At 39.0% G+C, this 22,965-nt stretch overlaps 1 protein-coding gene across 1 annotated transcript in view; it reads right to left on the bottom strand.

Annotated features, from left to right (window-relative positions):
• LOC141793863 (tectonic-1-like) overlaps positions 1-22,603 on the bottom strand; it is a 34,288-nt gene extending 11,685 nt beyond the window's left edge. The window contains exons 1-10 of the mRNA XM_074674733.1: positions 22,520-22,603; positions 8,772-9,186; positions 7,591-7,708; positions 5,750-5,883; positions 5,438-5,589; positions 5,228-5,327; positions 3,920-4,032; positions 3,711-3,731; positions 2,687-2,821; positions 1,078-1,203 (exon numbers count right to left, since the gene is read on the bottom strand). Of these exons, the coding sequence (XP_074530834.1) occupies positions 1,078-1,203; positions 2,687-2,821; positions 3,711-3,731; positions 3,920-4,032; positions 5,228-5,327; positions 5,438-5,589; positions 5,750-5,883; positions 7,591-7,708; positions 8,772-9,186; positions 22,520-22,603 (1,398 nt within the window). The remainder of the gene's footprint in view (positions 1-1,077; positions 1,204-2,686; positions 2,822-3,710; positions 3,732-3,919; positions 4,033-5,227; positions 5,328-5,437; positions 5,590-5,749; positions 5,884-7,590; positions 7,709-8,771; positions 9,187-22,519) is intronic.
• Positions 22,604-22,965: the final 362 nt, after the last annotated feature.

The raw sequence follows: 22,965 nt of genomic DNA, 5'->3' as shown, positions 1-22,965 counted from the left end.
CTTAGAGTTACTTTGTTGCTGAAAAGAGCAAACTAATGCTAATCCATGCAGCTTTCCAATCTTCAGCTAATTAATAAAGCCTGTTGCTGGTGCATATAATGTAAAGGCCCCAGACAGGCCTGTGACTGATGAACATTACACAAGCTTTCTTGCCCACCTAGTCCAATACAGGTGTTGGCTTAGGAGTTAAAGGTTGGCTCATCTCCCAATGATTATTTAGAATAGAATAGAATAGAATAGAATAGAAAAGAATAGAATAGAATAGAATAGAATAGAATAGAATAGAATAGAACTTTATTTGTCATTGCGACAAAGTACAACCTCCCTGGACTGTTCTAAATAACATCTTAAAACTCACTTTTATTCTCTTGCGTTCTCATGAGTTTATTTCCTCTCAGAATTATGATGTCTTCCTGTAGAAGAACTTGTGTGTATGTATGCATCTGTGTATGTCTGTTTATGAGTGTGTGCTGTTGGCTGCTGCCTGTGGTTGTTTGCGTTGATGGCCATGACTCCATCTAATAATGGCTATGGAAGTCTGTGTGTAATGTGTTTGTGCTGCCCTGACACAACAGTGTTTTATTCTGTTCGCTTGTCTTCGTTTTTATCTTATCATTTGGTGTTTTATATCTGCTCTTGGCTCTTGTTGGGTTTTCCTCGCTGTTCAGCACTTTGGCTCAAACTCTGTTTGTATTTAAAGTGCTCAATAAGTAAAGCTGATTGATTGATTGATTGATTGATTGATTGATTGATTGATTGATTGATTGATTGATTGATTGATTGACAACGAAAGTGCAAAAGCCTTTCAGTCAGTGCAAAACAGTGCAAAGTGCAAAATAGCTGCCATAAGTTCAGGTGCATTGATGACATAGAGGTAATTGTTATATTGTAATACATATTGTACATATATACACACAATTACATACAATATGTACATGTTGTCATTTGCAGCCCTCAAGACAGTCCTCAAAGTAGCCAAGTTCACATTTTGAACACAGTTTAAAGTTAAGTCTGACTCAACTTCAGGGACATATTCTACAAGCAGGTCAGGACTCCAGATGTGTTTTTAAGACCTACCTGGACAAACACAACTTGAAACTCCTGCTCCAGGCTCAGCACAGCTCCACTGACAAATCCAAGCACCAGAGCAACAGTCACATTGGTGATCTTGCCAGATGGGCTGTACCTCACTGTGTAGATGACCTGAAGAGACAGTGAGCTTAATGATCCCAACATGACTCACCAACATTTGGTCAAGATCATTTCTGTATTAAAGTGGGACAGTTATCGGCAAACTAATTCTAATGCCACAGATGTCCACATTCATTGGCCCTCATTTATCAGTCTTGTGGGAATTGGCGCAGATCTGGGTATAAAAACGATCCTACGGCAACGTTCACATGTGATTTATGAAATGTGCGTACCAGGGCCAATCAGGGCGTACGCCTGATCAGCTGTTGATAAATGTGGCGGCTGAAAACAATCGTAATCTATATAACATGCCCCTAAATATTCTAGGTTCAGCTGGCCAAACCCACTGAATCTAAGACATGGAGGGACGCATTACAGGAAAAAGGGAACTTCTCCATGCTGGTAATCGACAACGCCATAGCAACAGAGAGAAAATGACACTGTGTTGTTTGACTGGCGGGAAAGTAGAGCGAATCAGAAAGAACTCACCTGCAAGAAATCACTGCAGTGATTCAGCAGCGTGGATGTGACAAAGTGAAATACAGCAGAGCTTTAACCCTTTAGCCTAATTTACACATCCTTCGTTTACACCTTGATTAATTCATCCGTGATGTCTGACTATTAGAATATTATTAATTGTTTCCGTTCAGGCCCAGAAACGTAGAAAGTTGTCTTTTAAAAATGTGTGTGAGCTCTGAAAGAAGCTGCAGACTCCAGCCTGAACCTGTCACAGACTGAGGAGGGAGTGGAGCTGAAGTGTCGATTGTGCGCAATTACACACGGGTAGACCAGAGTTTATGATTATTCGTACCACAAGACGAGCACATAGGTTGTGATCTTGTGTTTAAATGAACATCCTTTGTTATAAAATTGTCACTTTTTCGTACAGAGTTCACGTTTATATGATGATATTGGGAGTGAAATAATCATCTTCACAGTAAATCCTGTAATCAATACAGCTTCCTTAAAAATAATCCAGGCTAAAAGTTTGATCCAATGTCCTCTGAATGTTCTCTGTGGAGACAGTATCATGGACATGGGAGTGTATGAAGAACTGATAACCGCCTCTTTACTTTTTTTTGTTTTTATAGTAAACCGATAGAGGAAACATATTTTTTAAACATAGAAATCAGCTGACAGCTCGCGCTGCTCTTTCAAAGGATTGTATAAATTGGCAGAACAGTGAAATGTTAGAAACATTCTTGGTGTAATTCAAGGATCTAAATATCTAAGAAGACCAGTTTATATTTCTGAAAATGTTTTGTGCTCATATGATCTTATAACTCTCCTCCACAGACGAATTTCCCTCGCCGCACCCCGCTCTCCACTGACATGAAACTTCCGTACATGAACTCAGACCTGGCGTGGGATTTGAGCGTACCTGACGCCCATTTCAGAATGATAAATGCCGATCTGTGGGTGGAAAAGAGCGTACACCCATTCTTTAGGTGTATGCACGTTTGATAAATGAGGGCCAGTGAAGGGGAAGTCTCACCTTCAGGACCACATTAGAACAGAGGGTTGGACTCAGCAGAACTGGGCTGAAGTTTTCACCACTGCTAATCTGAAGCTCCGACTGGGTTCCATTGACAGACTGCAGGATGAGTGAAGCCACCTCCACAGGAACAACCTCCAGAAACACAAGAAACACCACATCAATCTGTTCAGACTTATAACAAATCAAACATGTCTTAGCCAGCAGCTGCTATGTTTCAGAGACATTTCGTTATTCTTCTTCTAAAAATGCCCATGATAAAAAATCAACAGAGGACTTCTGACTTTTGTCTGATTAATTCTAAGGGGGAACAAAATGTCTGAACATCACACTGTATTTACAAGGAGAGATCAAGACTGTTGAATGAGATGAATCCAGTGAAAGATACCCTGCAGACTTCTCTACAGACACACTTACTTATGAAAGCTGTAAACATCAGAGAACGACTACAGAGGTTGGTCGTTTGTAAGGCAGAACTTGTAGAACTAAAAGGCACTGTCTACTTTCAAAAGGCTGTACTGGGTTTGTCTTCTTTCTCTCAAAGCAACCAGACTTTTACTCCAGGCAGTGTGCAGGATAGATATAACATAAAGTCACTAAAAAAAAGTTACACTGTACAACAACTACGTTTCAAAGCAGATATATCTTAAAAAAAAAAAAAAAAAAAAAACGCTGGATTTTTAAGTTTTGTGTCCCTTCTGAATTGATAAAATGGAAAATAAAGGTATGTTAGTGAAACGTGGAAATAAACCTCAGAAGAAATCTAAAAAAGGCTTGTTGGTGCTGATAAGTTTGTAGTGCTTTAAAGTAAAAGTGCAGTGACAACTTCCCTCTTCTGAAAAATGAAGCTCAGTGTAAGGTAGGAAATATCACTTTGAAACAAACTGGAAACTGACAGGACTTTGTCTGAGGCAGTTAAGAATGTATACAAAATGTTCATGATTAAGTCTCTGTAAGAGCAAAGGATGCCAATTTTACAACTTACCTGCTTCAGATAAATGATAAAACAAAGAGGCATACTCACTGCTGCATCCTCACTCCCTCCCTGTAAATAGTAGGAAGAAATAAAGTTTGTCAGGGAGTTTCTGTGTGTCTTGAATTCTTTAAGATAATCATGCCTCCTGTGATGCTCTTCTTTAAACACCTGAGTTACCTTGGTTTATAGACTGTAAAAATGAAATGAAAGAATGTTCCAGTGCTAGCAGCATGAGAAAGCTTAATAGTTGGACTCACAGATAAGAGCTGAATGGTTGTATAGGTGTCCAGACTGAGGGCTGGCAGAAGACCACAGTCCTGATCCAGGACCAGCTGCCGGGAACACCGGCTGCTCTGATCCTTTAGGAATGCTGGAGGAAAAACAAAGAAAGAAAAAACTGCTTCAAATGAATGATTAACCAGATACCACATGATAAAGAGGCATCAGATGTTGTAAACAGTAAGAGAGGAAAGCTGCAATTTGAAAGATGTGTAAAAGGATTAACAGAGTAAAATTAACTGAGGCCTTTTTTTCAGAATGACTGTCATTGGATCTTCACTGCCCCCCCCCTCCTAGTAGTGTGCTGTCTCAGTGGTACAAGGTGTAAGTCTTAACCATCACACTTCACTATTTCACTTCAGACAGTGTTGGTCATGGTTTGGATGCACCATGACATCAGTCAGGTGACTGGTCCATGACTAATTTCTGCATGTCCTATCATCAGTTTAACTCTCTGACTTGTGTTGTTAGAATTAGTAAACTGACATAAGAAGTAAAGAAATGTTGCTTTTTGTTCATCATGTTGTCTGAAATGTGGTCTGTCTTTGACTCGGCTAAAGCTTTGTGTACTTATTTTGCTTAAACCTCCCAGAAAACAAATTCACTGCATTTTGTGCCTGAATTCTTGAAGCCAGTGTGAGGGTTTATTGACTACAGAGTTGACTCTGTTCAATATCAGTTAAGATCTTCAAGCTACTAAAGATACTAAAAGCAGTAAAGTATGAAGTTACAGCACACCATTGTTTAATGAACACTGTATTTCTGAGAGTGTCAAAGGTGGGCAGGTTCTGTGTTGGGTGAGTGCATTTCAAAGCCCATACTGCGTAAATGTTTGTACCAATATGGCCATTAAATTTTTGAACATCCATTGCAACAACAGTGTTCTTCACTGACACTGTGCTCTTTGGACGGTAGGGGAGGGTCTTAGGATGTATCAAAATGTTTGAAAGGGAATTTAGCTAACCAGGGGGAATTCAAAATTGTTTGCATGAAGCAGTAACTCCACATTGTCAGCCAGTAGGTTGTTTTTTAAAAAAGAATTTCAAAGATAGTTGTGTTTAGGCTCTTTAGGGCCTCTGCCAAGCAGATGCTGTTTTGTGAAAATATATTGATGTTGGGCTAAGCAAGAACAGTGCTATGTGTTATGGTGTGTTATGGACACCATGGCCACACTGTCAGTCACTAAGGCAAAGGCTCTACATACTTAGTATATATTTTAGCTATTATCAGTAGGCTTTATGTCATCACAGATGCTTCAGGCCCACATCCCTGTGAAGTGTTGTTACCTGCTGGACTGTCCACACAGTCAGCAGTGACTCCTGGAGCTGGCAGCATGAACACCTCTTTCTGTCCACCCTGTGCTGCCGTCATCATTACACCTCCATACTGAAACCATGAACCAACAGAGCAGATGAGATCACTGATCTGAGGAGAACTACACGTAAATAAGAACAACTTCACGTCTACGTTGAGCCTTGAGGTAAACAGAGACTCGCCTGGTATCCAGACGAGGCCTGGAGCTCTGCAGCAGACAGATCACCACTTCTCTCATTTGAGCCAAAAATAAAGTGAGTAAAATCTTTAAACAGGGAGTTAAAGTTGCTGTCAGTTGCAAGAGCAGGTGAGGGATGAGAGAATGCATTAACACCTGTAGAGAAAGAAAAAAATGTCTCATTAGTTCTCTGTTACTGTGGCAGACAGAAACCTGAAAACAACCCTTATGTGTCTAGAAGACACAATAACTGGAAAATGTAACGATTTAATGATCTTAAAGGACTTCATCAATGGGAACACAATGTCACACTTACGGTTCTGTGAGTGTATGCAGAAAATGTCATAATTTGTCTCCTCTCTGATAGATGACTGTATGTCTGAGAATCCTTCTATTGTACTCTGTAAAAAGTACGATGCTACATTTGGACTGCACAGCTTCTTGTTTTCACTGCAAGAAAAAACATCAGAGGTTTCAATGAATATCTGTCTCTTTATGTGGTTGAGTAGTGCACTAGCTTAGTTATACAAGGGAGAATTCTGTGCAAAAAAAGTATATTCTCTGTTGCATGCATTAGCTTATGATCTCAACCTCTCTTTTAATACACCATGATACACGCTCTCTTTTAATACGGCTTTTACAAAAGCTGTGACCTCATTTGTTACAGGGTATATGCTAAAATCCTGAGGTTAATTTTAATACCTCGTGACTTTGAGTTGTTGTTGGCAACCCATCTTTAACAGCTGTAGTTTGCATTTTTACAGAAATTATGTAAGCTGGGAAGAAATGAGGCTTGAAAGAATAAATGAAACTTAAGGCAGGTTTATTGACACTCCCACAAGTAACAAGACTTATTCAAGGCCAACTTGCAAAAAAAAAAAAAAAAAACGGAACAAGAAATTATTTCATCATTGTCAAAATTTAGGACATGGGCCTGAGATTGTGTGATTTGTTTTATTGTTGTATTTATTTTCTCTTTTTAAAACTCGTAGTGACGTTGATTAATAGCTGGAGTATATACCTCTCACAATCTCTTTTGTTGTATCTTATTGTAACTGAAATTTTTTATGTATTAATTTTATTTTATCTTTTTAATTTTTGTATTTTTCTACTGACTCTAAGTGAGTAAAGTAATTCTATTCTATTCTGTTTTATAATTTTATTGGCCGAATGTTTAACGTCCCAATCAGGGGACAGTGGCAAGGAGGAAATATTATTCATGGATATTTCTGGAGTCAAAGCTGGAATACCTATAAAATTTAATGCCTCATAAAACCACAATTAAGACTTTTTAATACTTTTTAAGGGCCTTAATTTTCCCAAAATTGATTTATCAACTTTTAATACTTTTGAAGACCCCGCGGACACCCTGCGTTAACACAGGTACCAAAAAAACGTCTGTCTACCTGATAAAAGATCCTGCAGAATATGTTGGTTTTTTTCAGTCATTACATTTTTTTTGCTGCCAAATATTGCCCCTCCAACAGAAGCTCCTCCAGCTCACTAATGTTCTGAGACCTCTGCGCATGATATAACCCAGCTGACTTTTAGACAACATCACTCTGCTGTGTGCTCATGTGATCAGAAATAAAAGATTTATTACCTTCCATCACATACATTTTTTTTTTATCCGTGATAATGTCCACAGCTCAACACGTAGCCTGAGGTCAGCTGGGCAGAATCTACTTTAAGACCCGGGGGGACCATTCTTTCATGGCCACTGGACCCTGCCTTTAGAACCATCTTCCTCTAGAGCTGCGTTCTCAGTAGATGTTTTTAAAAAGCAACTTAAAACCCATTTATTTCGTCCGTTCTAGACGTTTCAGCACTGCACTTTGTTGTACCTTTTATTGATACGTGAAACCTGTTCTTTTAACTATAATTCTTCTACATACTCTTACATATTTTATTTATTTTACCTATCTTTTATATATTTTATATACTTTTATATATTCGTATACTGTTTTATTACTGTGAAGCACTTGACATCTGTCTGTGAGAAGCGCTATCAAGTTTACTTAATCATCTCAAAACAAAAATGACAGTGCATGTTTGCATAAAATCATCCTAGAGGGTTAAACAACATGGTCCTTAATTGGATTATGTTATTATTATGGGTCAAAGTTCAGGGGATGGGAAACAAGGAGCCATGCTTGCCTGACAGTCTGAAATGAGCAGCTGGTGAACAGAGCCACCTCCTCTCCACAGTCTCTGTCACAGCAGCAGTTAATGTCACACATCTCTCTGTGTTTGTCACAGGGACACAACCTGTGGACTGAAGCAGAAACACAGCTCAGATCAAGGACACCATCTTAAAAGGGAAACAAACATTTTTTTCTGAAACCTCCTCAAGTGTCTCCTTGTGTGACATAAATGAATGAAACTACAGAGCAGAACAGGATTTTAAAATTTCACTATGTGCACAGGAGTGTTTGAAACAGTTGTTCATAACTGTCCATATGCACTGAGTCATGTGTATATGTTTTAACTGTTATGGACCAATTGACTCATTAAAGCTCTCATGAGACCATCTTTTAGATATTTTTACTGAATGAAATCCAAAAGGATAGATTATTTTCATGTAGGATTCAACAGCAAACCCATCAAACTGTATCAGAGAAGCTGTATATGGGCTGGTAGGGATTATTCTCACTACCCAGCTGTCTTTATTTGGTTTTATTGAGTATTGATTTTGATTTGACCAATCAAATGAGGGTTATCCCTGTGATGAGGGTTATCACTTCTACTGAGGAAAACCTGATCCCACATGTGATCAAACACATATCTACTGTTTTCAATTCATCTGCAAAAAGAAGTTGCTTATCAAAAAGTCTTATGAGATCATCTCTGTCTGTCAGAAGTGTGCCAAAATCACAGACAACAAGGAGGACATTTCCAGTGACCCTTCCTCTCCATTCAGTTGAAGAGAACACAACTTGAGATCTGGGGTTAAAGGCTGATCAGATTCCATTGGGCAACAGAGTATTACAGCAAGGGTATGTTAAGGGTTTTTATTTCACATTTTCTCTCTGTAGCTTCAGCATTTCAACGCATTTGCTCAGAGGAAATGTAATTTATCTTGTTCATGAAAGTTTTCTCGGAATAATTTCACTGATTGTTAGATTTGATATGAATCACTTATTGACACCCTATAACAAAATGGGAGGTTTTTAAGTGCTGTGTGGCACTTGGCTGAACTTTGATAGGTGATTAAAACACGAACTGCTAAGTCTCAAGGCCTTGGTGCCTTACCTGTGGGGAACAGATCGTCTAAGCGTTTTACTTCACATCAAAAATAGAATCAGGTTTATGGTGAAGAGGCTGTGATGACAGATTACCGGAGGTGACAGGGATGGGCAGGTGGCCGTTGACAGGCAGGGGCTCAGGGAGCAGGGTCGGCAGAAAAGGCTCTTCGGGGCTGATGGGGGTCGGTGTCGGTGTAGTTGAGTCCACCTCTGTCGGCTGCGTAGAAGAAACATTTTCCTGGGCAGCGTCAAATGTTACGTTCCTGTCGTTAAACGCAGTGGTATTAAAGTCAAAGATGGTCGTATTTTCCTGGGCAGTGACGGTAGATAGCAGTAGAAAAGCACTAAATAGGTTCGAGGGGGACCACCACACTGCAGCTACAGAAGCCATATTTGTTTGACCGTTGCTGGTTGCTATGGTTTTCCTCTCCTTCTTTTGCTGCTTCTTCTTCTTCTGTTGAGTCCCGGCAGGCTGTGCACTGTTGAGTGCAATGCCGCCCTCTTCAGTCTAAAAACAAAAATTACTTCACACATCCGTGGCTGTATAATCCAGCTCACACCTGAGAACCAGCACGTCATCCTCACCTCCTCCTCCTCACCTCGAGGGAAATCATCAAGCCTTACACTAGTTAGCATTGACATGCTACAGGCTGCTAACAGCTAATTTCACGTGTAAACAATGCAGCCATGGTTACATGTAGGATCTCCTGACAAACACAGGAGAAAAGTAGCAAAAATATCGCTGAAGCCACAAAAAGTTTGGTGTTGAATGAACCATACAAAGTAATGATCCACTCCAAATACAAAGATGACGAAAAAGAGACAAAAAAAATTACAAGAAACGGACAAAGAAGAGAGAGCTGCTGCAACAGGCAGCTACTTGGGTAGCGCTTGGCAATGAAAAAATGTGTATAATATAAAAATATAAAAAATAGTAATAAAATAATTAAAATAAATAAATAAAATAATCAAATAAATAAAAATGTGATGTACCCCTCTTCCTTCCTTTGCAAGCTTCACAGGAACTTCATTCCCTTCAATCCCCCAATGGCCGGGTACCCATGGAAACTTAATCCGGCACCCCAGCTAATCAGCCTGAGGTAAGCCACAGATGATCTCCTGAGCCAAATCAGACTGAGATACTGATGCCCCTACTCCAGCTGTTGAGTACAAGCAGACTAAATTATTTGAAGATTGCACTTCCACAACACACCATATTGCCCATAAAATTGCCAAGAGCTCAAAGGTAGAAACAGACACATAATCAGAAATGCGGATACTCTGACAAATCTGAAGATTCACAACATACATTCCAATCCCTGAGACTGGATCCTTGGACACATCTGTAAAAATCTGCATATAGTCACCCTTCAACTGACATACATACTCGCCTAAACTCCCAGAGACAATATTAGTTTGCTTCTATTCAAGCAAGGAAAGATCAATCTCAGTTCTGGAAAAACCAGAAAGGCACATAGCGACCAAATAAACCCAGACACTCGTCTTGCTCAAGCCCAATGTCTGCAGTGGCAAAAAGTTTGACTCTCCTGATCGATGAGTTCCCAACTATCTTCCAAGAGACACTTAGCTGCTGACCCGTACTTATATCCACTTAATTTACTCCACTAATGGATCACCACTTTATTTCTTCAGATTTCCAGATTGAATTCCCCTATTTTCACCAGCAAAGCTGGGATAGATGTTGTTTTAAAAGCCCCACAGCAAATTGTCAGGGCCCTCAAATGGACTCTATCCAACTTGCTCAGGACTGTTTTAGCAGCTGACCCCTCACAACACATCCATCATGCAGTGTAGACCTTATAATGGCTTGATAGATCATATACAAGGTCCACCTCTCAGATCCCCAATCACTCCCTGCTAGGCTTCTGAGGATGATATTTACTTTCCCACATTTACAGACGACTTTTTTCAACACGTTTTCCAAGTAAGCCTTTATTCAAACCATACTCCAAGAAAATTGGACACATTAACCCTTTCCAAGGGACAGTCATGCAGTAGCTGATTTAAATCAGCATCAGTGTAGTCTTAGCTGCAGAGATCCTGAAGCCCCACCTATCTGCCCACTACTCTACACTACTCTACATGCTCCAGAGCCTTCTGAGTTTGCACAAATGACCGCTACATGTTTTTCCCTTGCCTCCAGATGGTGCCAACATCCGCAAACAGGGATGTGCCGAAGCCATGAGGGATTCTGAAAAATATACCATGTATCATGATATTAAAAACTGATTACTGAACCGTGGGGCATTCCATTTTCAATGTCAGCTATTGCTGAATAAACTCTCCCAATCCACACCTGAATTGACCTGTGATCAAGTAAGCCTTTTATCCAATAAAACATTCTTCTCTCAATACCTGCATCAAGGAGTTTAAAAAGCACACCCTCCTTCCACATAGAGTCATATATACTTTTTCAATGTCTAAAAACACTGCTAGCACAGCTTCTTTGTTTATCATTGCTTTCTCATATCCTGGTCCAGGATCGCAATAGAATCTACTGTACTTCCTAAAGTTGCACACACAACAAATAACAACAACAACATTTCGCCATTTAGCCCTAAAACATCACTTTTTATACAGATTTAAAGATATATTTGCAAAATACAACTTTTATATTAAATGATTAATGTTTGGGCTGCACGGTGGCACGACGGGTGGCGCTGCATTCTCACAGCAGGAAGGTCACCAGTTTGATTCCCAGCTTGGCCAGTGGGCCTTTCTGTGTGGAGTTTGCATGTTCTCCCCGTGCATGCTTGGGTTCTCTCCAGGTCCTCTTGCTTCCTTCCACAGTCCAAAAACATGCTCATCACGTTAATTGGACACTCTAAGTCACAGGTGTCAAACTCGTGCCATGGAGGGCCAAGAGGCTGCAGGTTTTCTATCCAACCAAGAACTTCACCAGCTGATTTCACTGATTAGTCCCTGCGCTCTGCTTGAAGGTGAGGTAATCAGTGGAATCAGCTGGTGGAGTTCTTGGTTGGAAGGAAAACCTGCAGCTTCTTGGCCCTCCATGGCACGAGTTTGACATCCCTGCTCTAAGTTGTCCCTAGGTGTGAGTGTGCGTGATTGGTTGTCTGTCTCTGTGTTAGCCCTGCGATTGGCCAGGGCGTACCCCGCCTCTCGCCCAATGACAGCAGGGATAGGCTCCAGCCAACCACAACCCTGAATAGGATAAGCGGTTCAGAAAATGAATGATGTTTAATGTTTCATCTTAATGCTAAATGTTACATATAAATGTCCTGACTCTAAATAGCCTATTTAGCTACTTTCAAAACATTTTGTTTATATTCTAAATCAGTGTTACCCAATCCTGGTCCTGGAGGACCCCTGCCCTGCATGTTTTAGATGTTACCCCACTCCAACACACCTGATTCAAATGAATGGCTTGTTATCAGGCTCCAGCAGAGCTTGATGACAAAAAGGAACTAATAAAACTCGTGGCTGAGTATGTGGTGTACGAAATGTTGCCTATCTCTACGGTCGAATCTCCATCTTTCAGACAGATTCTTGACAAAGTGCCAGTCAGAAGCCCTATTACAGGTTTTATTGTTGACAAAAACCAATAAATGCTTTATTGAAAAAAAAGATGTTTTGAAAATTGTCTCTCATCCTTAGTTTAACCACATGTGTATTTCATATAGAATGTAAATTGATGCCTTCATGACTGCAGAAACGCACCTGCCTGCAATTTTCCTTATAACATTCACACAGAGGCCCTGTAAAAACTCAGAATCATGAGGAGAAAGGACACACTGACCAATTTTGTGGGGTGTAAATAAAAGTAATATAATCAGTACTGTAATATATTATTTTTGACTAGGAGTAATAAGTAAAGTAATAAAATTACTTTTAGACAGAGTAACAAGTAATGAGTAATGTATTACTTTTTTTCAGTAATGGGCCCAACATGAAAGATCCTGAGCATTATGGACCAGAAAAGTCAAGTGGTAGACCCAAAAAAATGACACCATCCCACATGTTCCCCTGATTTAAATCTAATAGAGAACATTTGGGGATGGATGGCAAGTGAAGTTTATAAAAATGGCTGTCAGTTCCAGACAGTTGATGCCCTTTGTGAAGCCATCTTCACCACTTGGAGCAATGTTCCCAAAAACTTCCTGGAAACACTCACATCAAGCATGCCCAAACAAATTTTGAAGTGATTAACAAGAACGGTGGAGCCACTCATTACTGAGTCCTACTGAGAACATTTTTTTCTGGTTTGAAGAGTTTTTTGTAATTTTTTCAGTAAGGGTCTTTAACTTTTGATCAACTGATAAACAGCCTATTTCAGTTTACTTGTTGTTTTCAATGAACAACTTTTTCAAAGTGCTTTTTGTTACACTCCCCCTTCTTGCTTTTGCATATTGTAGATCTGCTTAAAACCTCATTGAGATCCAAACGTGCAAAAGGTAAATTCTAGCAGTTTTTCAACTGGTCTTAAGATTTTGATCAGGTCTGCAGGTCAAAAAATCTGGCTCTGCAGTCATTCCAGATGGGCTGTCATCAAGCTTTAAAAAAATAAATACTCCTGGTACAAATGTTTCTCAGGTCTGATTTTTGTGGTGATTTGAAGATAACATTTAACTGCCTGTATTCAAGTTCTCTCTTTTCTGAAAAGTTTAGTTTTCATTAGTTGTACGGGGTTAAAAACAAAGCTTTATGTCACATTTAACAACAATAAAAATAGTAACAAGCCTTTTATCCTTTTAATATTAACATTTTTTTTCACCCAGCTCCACTCAGATTCTCCCAGAATCCCTCACAGTCTTTACTGTGCAGACTCTTGCTCCACAACTGCTACCAATGGCTGCGCCTGTGACGGGGGAATTTTGACATCAAAACCGTACAGCGGTAAACGGTGGAGTCACGCTGTCCACTCTATGTACAGTCTATGGTTTGACATTCTCAAAATCCCACTTGGCTTGGTTGCTTCCTCAAACTTTTATATTAGTGCTTATTATATTAGTGCTAGGGCGGGAATGTGAACGCATATTGGCTAAATATTTAGAAATTGTACCTCAAGATTCAGAAATCCTAGATAAATAATTAGTCTTAGCTAAATATTTAGAAATCTCAACCAAATATCTAGAATGAAAACTTAATGATTAGAAATTTAACTCAGTATTTAGAATCAAGACATTTATTTATAACATTTATACAGCCAATTTAACATTTAGATAAAACATTCAACATTTATATATAATACCTGACAAACATATTTCACAAATATTTCTATAAATCTGCATAAAAAGAGATGTTTTAGGGCTAAATGTGAAAAATGTTGTTATTTTTTGTAGCGTGTGCAACAATCAGCGCCCCATAACCAGCCTCCCAAATATAACTAGAGAAGTTGCATTTCCTTGCAGGAAATGCGTTGAAATGCTGAAGCTGAAGAAATGAAAATGCTATTGGAAAAAGCTGAAAATTTGAAAGAAAACAGCTAAATAGTTGAACAAAGTATGAACTGAAAATTTGGAGTGTAGATGGAGGGAAGAGGAAGGGAACAAATACTGTAGACAGAGTAAAGAAGGAGTAAAGAAAAAAGGAGAGGTAAAAGTGATGTAGAAGTGAAGAAGAAAGGCAGAAGAGGACAAAGTGAGAAAGAAAGTAAAAGAAAAGTGGAGAGAAAGTGAAGAAAGAATAGGTAAGAAAAATGAAGTGAAGACAAAGTGGATACAGTGGATACAGCGGAAAATATAAATAAGCCTATAAAAGTTTAAATAAATGAATAAATAAAAAAAGAGAGAAAGATCAAACAGTGAAATCTCCAATTATGTAGAAGTAAGCAGAAATCCATGACTAATGTGTAAATAGCATAAAGGATAATAGGGCCAGTTTAATGTGTGAACAGAGTCTTAAGTCAAGGTCTGCAAAAGGTAGAAGCAGTTGAAGTTGAAGGAGTTGCAGTGGATCAGCAGATTATTTTAGTGTCTGTCTTTGCTGGTAAAATTGTTTAAATAAAGTTTAATGCTTTAAAGGTTAAAATGGCTATAGATGTGATGCAGAGCTGAAAATGTGGAAATTGAGAGAATTAGAAGTAGCAGAAAAAAAGTACAGAGGTTAATGTAGCACTAATATTAGGAGAAGAAGTAGTAATTCAAAAAGAGAAATCAGAAATCTATGACTAATGTGTAAATAGCATAAAGGATAATAGGACCAGTTTAATGTGTAAACAGAGTCTCAAATCAAAGTCTGCAGAAGGTAGAAGCAGTTCAAGTTGAAGGACTATTAGTGCAGTGTTTGCCAATCCTGGTCCTGGGGACCCCCTGCCCTGCATGTTTTTTATGTTCCTGACTCCAACACACCTGATTCAAATGATCAGCTCGTCATCAAGCTCTGCTCGTCATCAAGCTCTGCTCAAGCCTGATAACGAGCCATTCATTTGAATCAGGTGTGCTGCAGAGGGGTAACATTTGAAATATGCAGGGCAGGGGGTCCCCAGGACCAGGATTGGGCAACCCTAATTTAGTGGATCAGCAGATTATTTCAGGATCTGCTTTTGATGGTAAAATGTTTTTAATAAAGTTAAATCATTTAAATGTAAAGAAAAATATTGAGATGTGAACCAGAGCTGAAAATGTGGCATTGAGAGAAGAAGAAGTAGCAGAAATAGGGGGGGGGGGAAGTACAGAGGTTGATGTAGCACTAGTATTAGAAGAAGGAGTAGTAATTCAGACGTTAGTAATCAGAAATCTATGACTAATGTGTAAATAGCATAAAGGATAATAGGGCCAGTTTCATGTGTGAATAGAGTCTTAAGTCAAAGTCTGCAGAAGGTAGAAGCAGTTGAAGTTGAAGGAGTTGCAGTGGATCAGAAGATTATTTTAGTGTCTGTCTTTGTTGGTAAAATTGTTTAAATAAAGTTTAAAAAGGCTATAGATGTGAAGCAGAGCTGAAAATGTGGAATGGACAGATTAACAATTAGCAGAAATAGGAAAAAATACAGAGGTTTATGAAGCACTAATATTAGGAGAAGAAGCAGAAGTTTGACAAGTTAAAGCTGTGGAATAAATTGTGTGAATAGTGGAGCATGAGGATTAAGTCAAAGGGGGAGGTATGGTATTTTAAGTAACTGAAGTAGAGATGGAAATATCACTGCATGTAAAGGTCTGGGATGTGTGAGGGACAGAAAGAGCACACACACATGTGTGTCTTTGTTCCTGAATGTTTTGATGAGTTAGTATAAACAGCTGCATGAGATGAAAGGTTTAATAGATATAGTGGAAATGTAAATCATCCTAAAAGAGTTAAAATAAAAGAAAAAAAATAAGAGAAAGATCAAAAAGTGAAATCTTCAAAAATGTAGAAGAAAGCAGAAATCTATGACTAATGTGTAAATAGGATTAAGGGTAATAGGACCAGTTTAATGTGTTAATGAGGTCTTTAAGTCAAAGTCTGCAGAAGGTAGAAGCAGTTGAAGTTGAAGGAGTTGCAGTGGATCAGGAGATTATTTGAGTCTGTGTTTTTGTTGGTAAAATGTTTTAAATAAAGTTTAACCATTTAAAAGTTAAAAAAAGGGGGGTTAAGATGTGAACCAGAGCTGAAAATGTGGAATGGAGAGAAGAAGTAGGAGAAATAGGGGAAAAAACAGTACAGAGATTAATGTAGCACTAGTAATAGAAGAAAAAGTAGCAGTTTGAGAATCATAAGGTGTGGGAAAAAGTTGTTTGAATAGTGGAGCATGTAGATTAAGTCAAAGGGGGAGGTATGGTCTTATAAGTAACTGAAGTACATGTGTGTCTTTGTTCCTGGATGTTTTGATTACTTAGTAAAAAACAGCTGCATGAGATCAAAGGTTGTCAAGGAGACATGCAATTAAGCTGCAGCTGCAGAACTTTGCCCTGCTCATGTGTTACTCTGGGCATTTTGTGGTGAAGCAAGAGTCTGAATCTTCTGTCATCTTGCCAAAACCGTGAGGGCTAGAATAAAAATAAACACACCATAAGAACCACAAGATCCTGGGGAAGCTGAAGGTGCAACTTTCATGTATGAAGATGCAGAACTGTGTCATTGAGAGCAGTTTGCAAATGAGGGAAATTCTACTGATCTTTGAGAAAACTCCTCAGGAATTAACATTGGAGGAGATGGCTTCAGGGTGTAAAAACCTCATGACAGCTGGTCATTTTGTGATAAAGTGCTTGATGTTTTTGCTTTAAAAACCACTTTGTCAGAAGCAGCACAAGACTAGCAACTGTTAGATGTATTTTTTAAGTTTCTACTGTGAATATTTCAGAAGTTATGACAATTCTTTCAAAGACAGCAGCAACCTTTCTGCAAGAGTGTGTCGCACTCTAGCTAACGATGATTGCACTCTAGGAAGCTGAGATTTTAGGGCAACGTGGGAAAAGTTTATGTTGCTTGAACAGTGAAATCTCAAAAACTGTAAAAGATATTTAAGAGCAGACAAAAACCTGAAGAGTGAAAAGATAGCTGAATATTTTAAAGTTTAAATGAAGTCTGTAAGTGGAAGTATGAGGAGGCTAGAACTTCTGAAAGTTGAAGGAGATTTTTCAAGAGAAGCTGAAGTTTCCAATGCATTTCAGATGGAGTATAATTTTCATAAAAAGCTGAATAATTCAAAAAGTTTAAGGGTTACATATGAGAAGAGTCATAGCACGCTTCTCCAGAAGAAGCTGAATAGATTAAAAATTGAATGGTGAAAATCGGACAAAATTTGAAGGAGTTTTAGCGAACCAAAAAACGTACGGAAGAATAAGAAGAAGAAGAAGAAGAAGAAGAAGAAGAAGAAGAAGAAGAAGCAAAAGAATAAAGTCACAGGAGAACAATATGTTGAAATGCTGAGTCAGCATTTCAACATAATTACAGAGGGTAAGGTTCTCATAAATACTGAATCATCTAAAAGCTCAAGCATTTCATAGCTTATTCCATCTTGGTTCAGACTGGTATTTGCTCCAGGCTGCACTGCATCTTCTAATTCTTTTAAAGTAAAGAACACAATGTACGACCTAATTTCTTAATTGTTGCTATTGTCCTTCTTCTGCTCTAACTCTCCACCGGATTCCTGCCTTTTGTGAAACAGCACCGTCTATGAAAGCCAGGAACTTCACTGCAGCTTTTTGCAGTTGGTCTAATTTGACAAGCCTTTATAACAGAAACACTGCTCACCACAGAAAAATAAGATCCTGATGAAAGTAAGATCATACCTCACACACCAAAATATCCCTCTGTCCAGTTTCACTTTCATCGAGAAACGTTAGGATTCCTGCGGCATGCAAGGACCAAGTGGCAACGTCAGGTCTAAGATTATGAGACAATGTGGAAGTGCCTAAATCTGCTGTTTCTTGAGTGTCCGCTTGAGGCTGGCTCCGGAATTCACAAACACACCAAGTCAAAAAAAGCAGTTTTCAAAGCAGAAATTAACCTATTTTAAGCCTTGTTTAAAAAACGTCCCCGGTTTAAATCACTTATTTCACTATCACTCATCAGGTCAAGTGAGTGACGGTGCCCTACAGCTGTAAGTGAAGCCCTTAGGCCCTAGGTTTTAAGGCTTTGACTTTAAAGTTGTCGTTGTGGGTTAGGGTTAGGTTAGGGTTACTAATGGTAAGCTGCTAAAATAAAATCATGCCAGTTCATACGTTAAAGATGCAATTTGATCAATTATATTCTGGACTTCTACAACGCTGCACACACACACACACACACACACACACACACACACACACACACACACACACACACACGCACACACACACACAAACACACACACACACACACACGCACGCACGCACGCACGCGCGCACACACACACACACACACACACACACACACACACACACACACACACACACACACACACACACACACACACACACACACACATTTTTACCGCTATACTCACAGTTATAGTGTGACACCTTTTATTATTTTGATCTTTTTTGTTTGAACATTCTTGAGATCCACTAGGTGGCAGCACTCGACTGTGTTACATAAAGACCTCAACAAGATACCCAGGACAGGACAAACTTGCTATTTTTGATTCTGAGTACTGGGGTGTGCTGCATTCACTTCAAATTATTATTATTATTATTATTATTATTATTATTATTATTATTATTATTATTATTTTTACTTTTATTATTATTATTATTATTATTATTATTATTATTATTATTATTATTATTATTATCATTTTAAACACTTTGTTTTATTTTATCTTTTTAAATAAGATATTTCTCTCAGTATTACGGTCTAAGTGCTAAAAGTATGAATAAAACAGTTTGAATTGGGTACCTACAAAATTGTAATCTTGGCATTGTGAGAAAAGTTCATCACAAGATGAGGCCTGACATACACCATACACACAAGATAAGATATATTGCATTGATTTGGCTTTGTGGGAAATGCACTTGTTACAGCAGTTTACAACCAGGGGCATGGAGGGATACATTATGAATACAACACACTTATAAATATACTGATAAAGGTAAATTCATAACAGAACAGAAACATTGCAGCAGAGCAGGACTGCCTTCATGTCTCCCAGTTCATAGTGACCCTGTGTGTAGTGACCCGACAAACCAGTTTGACTTTGAGCCAGCACACAGTTATTTGAAATTTTGATACTTCTGCATCTCACTTTGAGTTATATTTAAATTAAAAAACAAACAAACAAACAAAAAAACTATGTTGCCTGTAACTCTGTTTGTAGCCTAATTTTTGTTCCAGATGGATAGATACAAACAAAGAGAAGCGATCCCTTGAGTAACACACTTAGCATGAAAAATGCCTCATACAACCACACCTCAAAAAACAAACCAGTAATCAATCAAAAAGTGCTGAACCATTTCTTCATGTTTAAAGACAGAGACTGTTAGCTTATAGGCTCTAAGCACAGATCACTTCTGCAGGGTGTGAAGTTGCTTGGGCATTTCTAAATACCAAAAGAAATATTAGAAAGTGACAGTAGATGGTATTATGATGGCAGAGATTAAATGAATACGGTGCTTGCTGGAGTTGCCTAAAGAGCCTGATATATGGAGAATTGTCCAGTTATCTAGTACAACACCATGCAGCAAACTGTATAAAGCCTTTAAAATGTAAGTGTCTTTATTTTTTGGGCGCTTTGAAGGTAATTTGCGATCACCAGCCTGAGCTGAAAGACTTGCTTTCTGGTTCAAAGTTAGGAGCTTCAGGTCAATCACATTTTAAAGTAAGTTTAACTATGGGTATATACCTCTCACTTCATGTGTTTGTACTTTTATCAAAGCATCAGCTAAAAAAAGGACAACTAGAGATCTCCCCGAGAGCCACTGATACAAAACTCTCTGACAAGAGATTCCTATCCCAGGCATTCAACATGTTAGACATCTAGATATAGGTTTTATATCATTTTTGGTACATTGGGAGCCCCAATATAAAAACCTAGCACTACGCTAAGGTACAAAGGGAAACTGCATTGATATGCTAGCCGCTAGCATTCAACAATAAAACTTTGGTTTTCAAGAAAATGTTCAATTTTCATCACAGAACATACAGGGAAGTGTAATACTCTCCCACAAGAGGGTCATTGTTGATCCATTCTACACATTATATGGCTCTTAATGTACCAAAAATGATAGCGCACTTGGCACTAGCTTGATGCCAACATCCAGTGGAAATTGCATTGATATGCTAGCAGTTAGCATACATTGATAAAACTTCATTTGTCCAGCAGAATATCAACTTTCATCAATGAACACACAAAAATTGACATAAATTCCTCACAAGAAGTTCATTTTCAACCCATTGAACATGATATCGCTCTCCTTAACCACACAACAGCAGTGCGGAAATAGCTGAAAGAAAAGGGCCAAAATTAATGGCCACAATTAAAAACATCATCATAGCCATTAACCACACAGCAATGTCAAAAAATAGCTGTTTTGAATGATTCTACATCAAGCATTCACTGTTGTTATACAGTAGTACAGCGCTCTGTGGTAACTGGAAGTTTACATGCAACTTGATATTTAACATCATGCATCATACTTGCCTGTGCATAGACCTATTTTGTCCTATTTGAATAAGTAAAGAGAGGAGCAGGTTCATTTCTCATACAACTCTATGCAATCTGACCTATTCCACCCTCTGCTGGCCAGTAGACAGGATGACGGTATGAAGCACTATACTCTATGTCTGCTAAACACCTCCAGTAAGACATTCAGTCAGTATATTTTTATAACAGTTTTTTTCCTCTGATTTCTAAACCTTTGACCCCTTCTGTCACGGTTGGTTTCTCTGTATCTTCCCCCCTTGAGGTCTCCCCCTCCTCAAACCCTTTAATTAATTCTCAGTGGTCATTATGGCAGTGTGGGCTGAGCCACTGTTGGATAAATTCAATCTGAGTCATCGTGGATGGCACTACTGCAGAGGGAGAAACACCTGCACAGTCAACGGTTAAAGTCAATGTGTGTGTGTGTGTGTGTGTGTGTGTGTGTGTGTGTGTGTGTGTGTGTGTGTGTGTGTGTGTGTGTGTGTCTGTGTCTGTGTCTGTGAATCTGAGTGTGTGCATGTGGCAGAGGAAGGAAGTCTAATTAGAGCATTAATTAAGAGCCAAGTGGTTTATTGAATAAATCTTAAGGTCATTAATGGAGCTCACTGCCTCCTCCTCTGCTCCTCTGCTCCTCTGCTTCTCTGCTCTGATGTCAGCGTGGTGACTGACAGCTCCAGAGCTGTCTTTTGTTTTGTGGTTCTTGCTTCTCTGTTCTGTCTGTGCAAGTTCCTGTGGGCGGGGCCAAGCTGACAGGCTGATCGGGCACACCTGGCCAGTGTGCCCCGTTGCTGCTGTCTGCTCTGCTGCTGCTGGGATGGCGCAAGAGACATTTGCATTATCTTGGGAGATGCACTCACTCCTGATACTCACTCTTAGGCAGAGCTGGTTCTGGAGGTTCTGGTACACAAGTCCAGGATTAAGTGGTTCATTCCCGGCACCATTACAATTCCATGACTGAGAAGAGTGGCTGGGAAAAACTCTCAATGGTGAACAATTGGTTTCTCCCGCTCTGTCTTCCCCCTGTTATATGTCGCTGTCTTATATGTTTCTTGGGTGGAATGAAACTGAAATGTTATTTTGTTGCTCTGAAACATGTGCATTGATGAATAAAGCATCTTGTTTTCTTGTAGTTTTATATGGCTTCTATAGTCAGTATTTAACATTTTATAAAATGACAGAAAAATAAAAGTTGCTCTAGTAAAATTTTGTTTGTTTCTTGGAGAAAATGTGTATAACAGTAATCCTGTTTGATGTTGTTGATGTTGAAGTTATGCTCCAAAGAGCTCCTAGGTACCACTGTGGTGGTTTCTTGGACACCATAGGTACTTCTGGGGGATGCCTCTGAACTTGTTTGGCAGGACACAACCTCCGCTTTAGTACTCTTTTCAACTTAACCTAACTTTATTAATTAATTAGACTGGGGAGGAGTTTGACTTTTAATTGACTTATTTTTCATCATCTAAGGTTGCTACATAGGTCAGGCTAAAACTTTACTCAGGTCCATACTCCTTCAGAGCATGGTGCCCAGGTGACTACATATATACCAATCCTTCTTTAAGTTCAGTGTTACTGAAAAGTTGAAGTGCAACAGCACTTTTGTATCCCTGTCATTTAACACATTTGTCATGTGTATTCATGTCCTAGTGTTCATTTTTCTAAGCAGATTGTTTTAACTTGTTATTTTGCTTTAAAACAAGGAGTACTGGTATCAGGATCGGCAGCTCTTTTGGCCAATGAGATTATTGTAGTAGCACCAGGTTATTAGAGTATGGGAAGAACCTTGGGAGGAAACACAAAGACTAAGACAAGAATCATTTAACTTTACACAGCCCTGAGTGTCTGCTTTCACCTCGCCCAAGCAACTGTTTTGCTGTGGACTGGGCACACCTGAAGGGGCTTTGGCATTCATTTCAACAAGTCAAAAATGTGTTTGTGTTTGGTTTACTGAAGGAGCAGGACTTAGATATAAATCAAAATTATTTATTCTCTCCTTCATTCATTTATCTTCTACCGCTTATCCTGTTCAGGGTCACAGGTGGTTGGAGCCTATCACAGCTGATTTAGGGCAAAAGGCAGGGTACACCCTGGACTAGTCGCCAGCCAATCACAGAGCTGATGCACACAGACACACAACCACACCTACAGGCAATTCAGAATCACCAGTTAACCTAGTGAGCATGTGTTTGGACTGTGGGAGGAGCACTCTGAGAACCCACGCATGCATGGGGCTAACATGCAAACTTCTTGCCAGAATCAGGATTCAAGCTAGTG

Source organism: Halichoeres trimaculatus, unplaced genomic scaffold, assembly GCF_033239565.1.
Source record: "Halichoeres trimaculatus isolate MK-OKI-2021-1 unplaced genomic scaffold, fHalTri1.1 fHalTri1_scaffold_7, whole genome shotgun sequence".
NCBI lineage: Eukaryota > Metazoa > Chordata > Actinopteri > Labriformes > Labridae > Halichoeres > Halichoeres trimaculatus.
The sequence above is the reverse complement of the archived record's forward strand: the minus strand, read 5'-3'. Positions and strand labels throughout refer to the sequence as shown.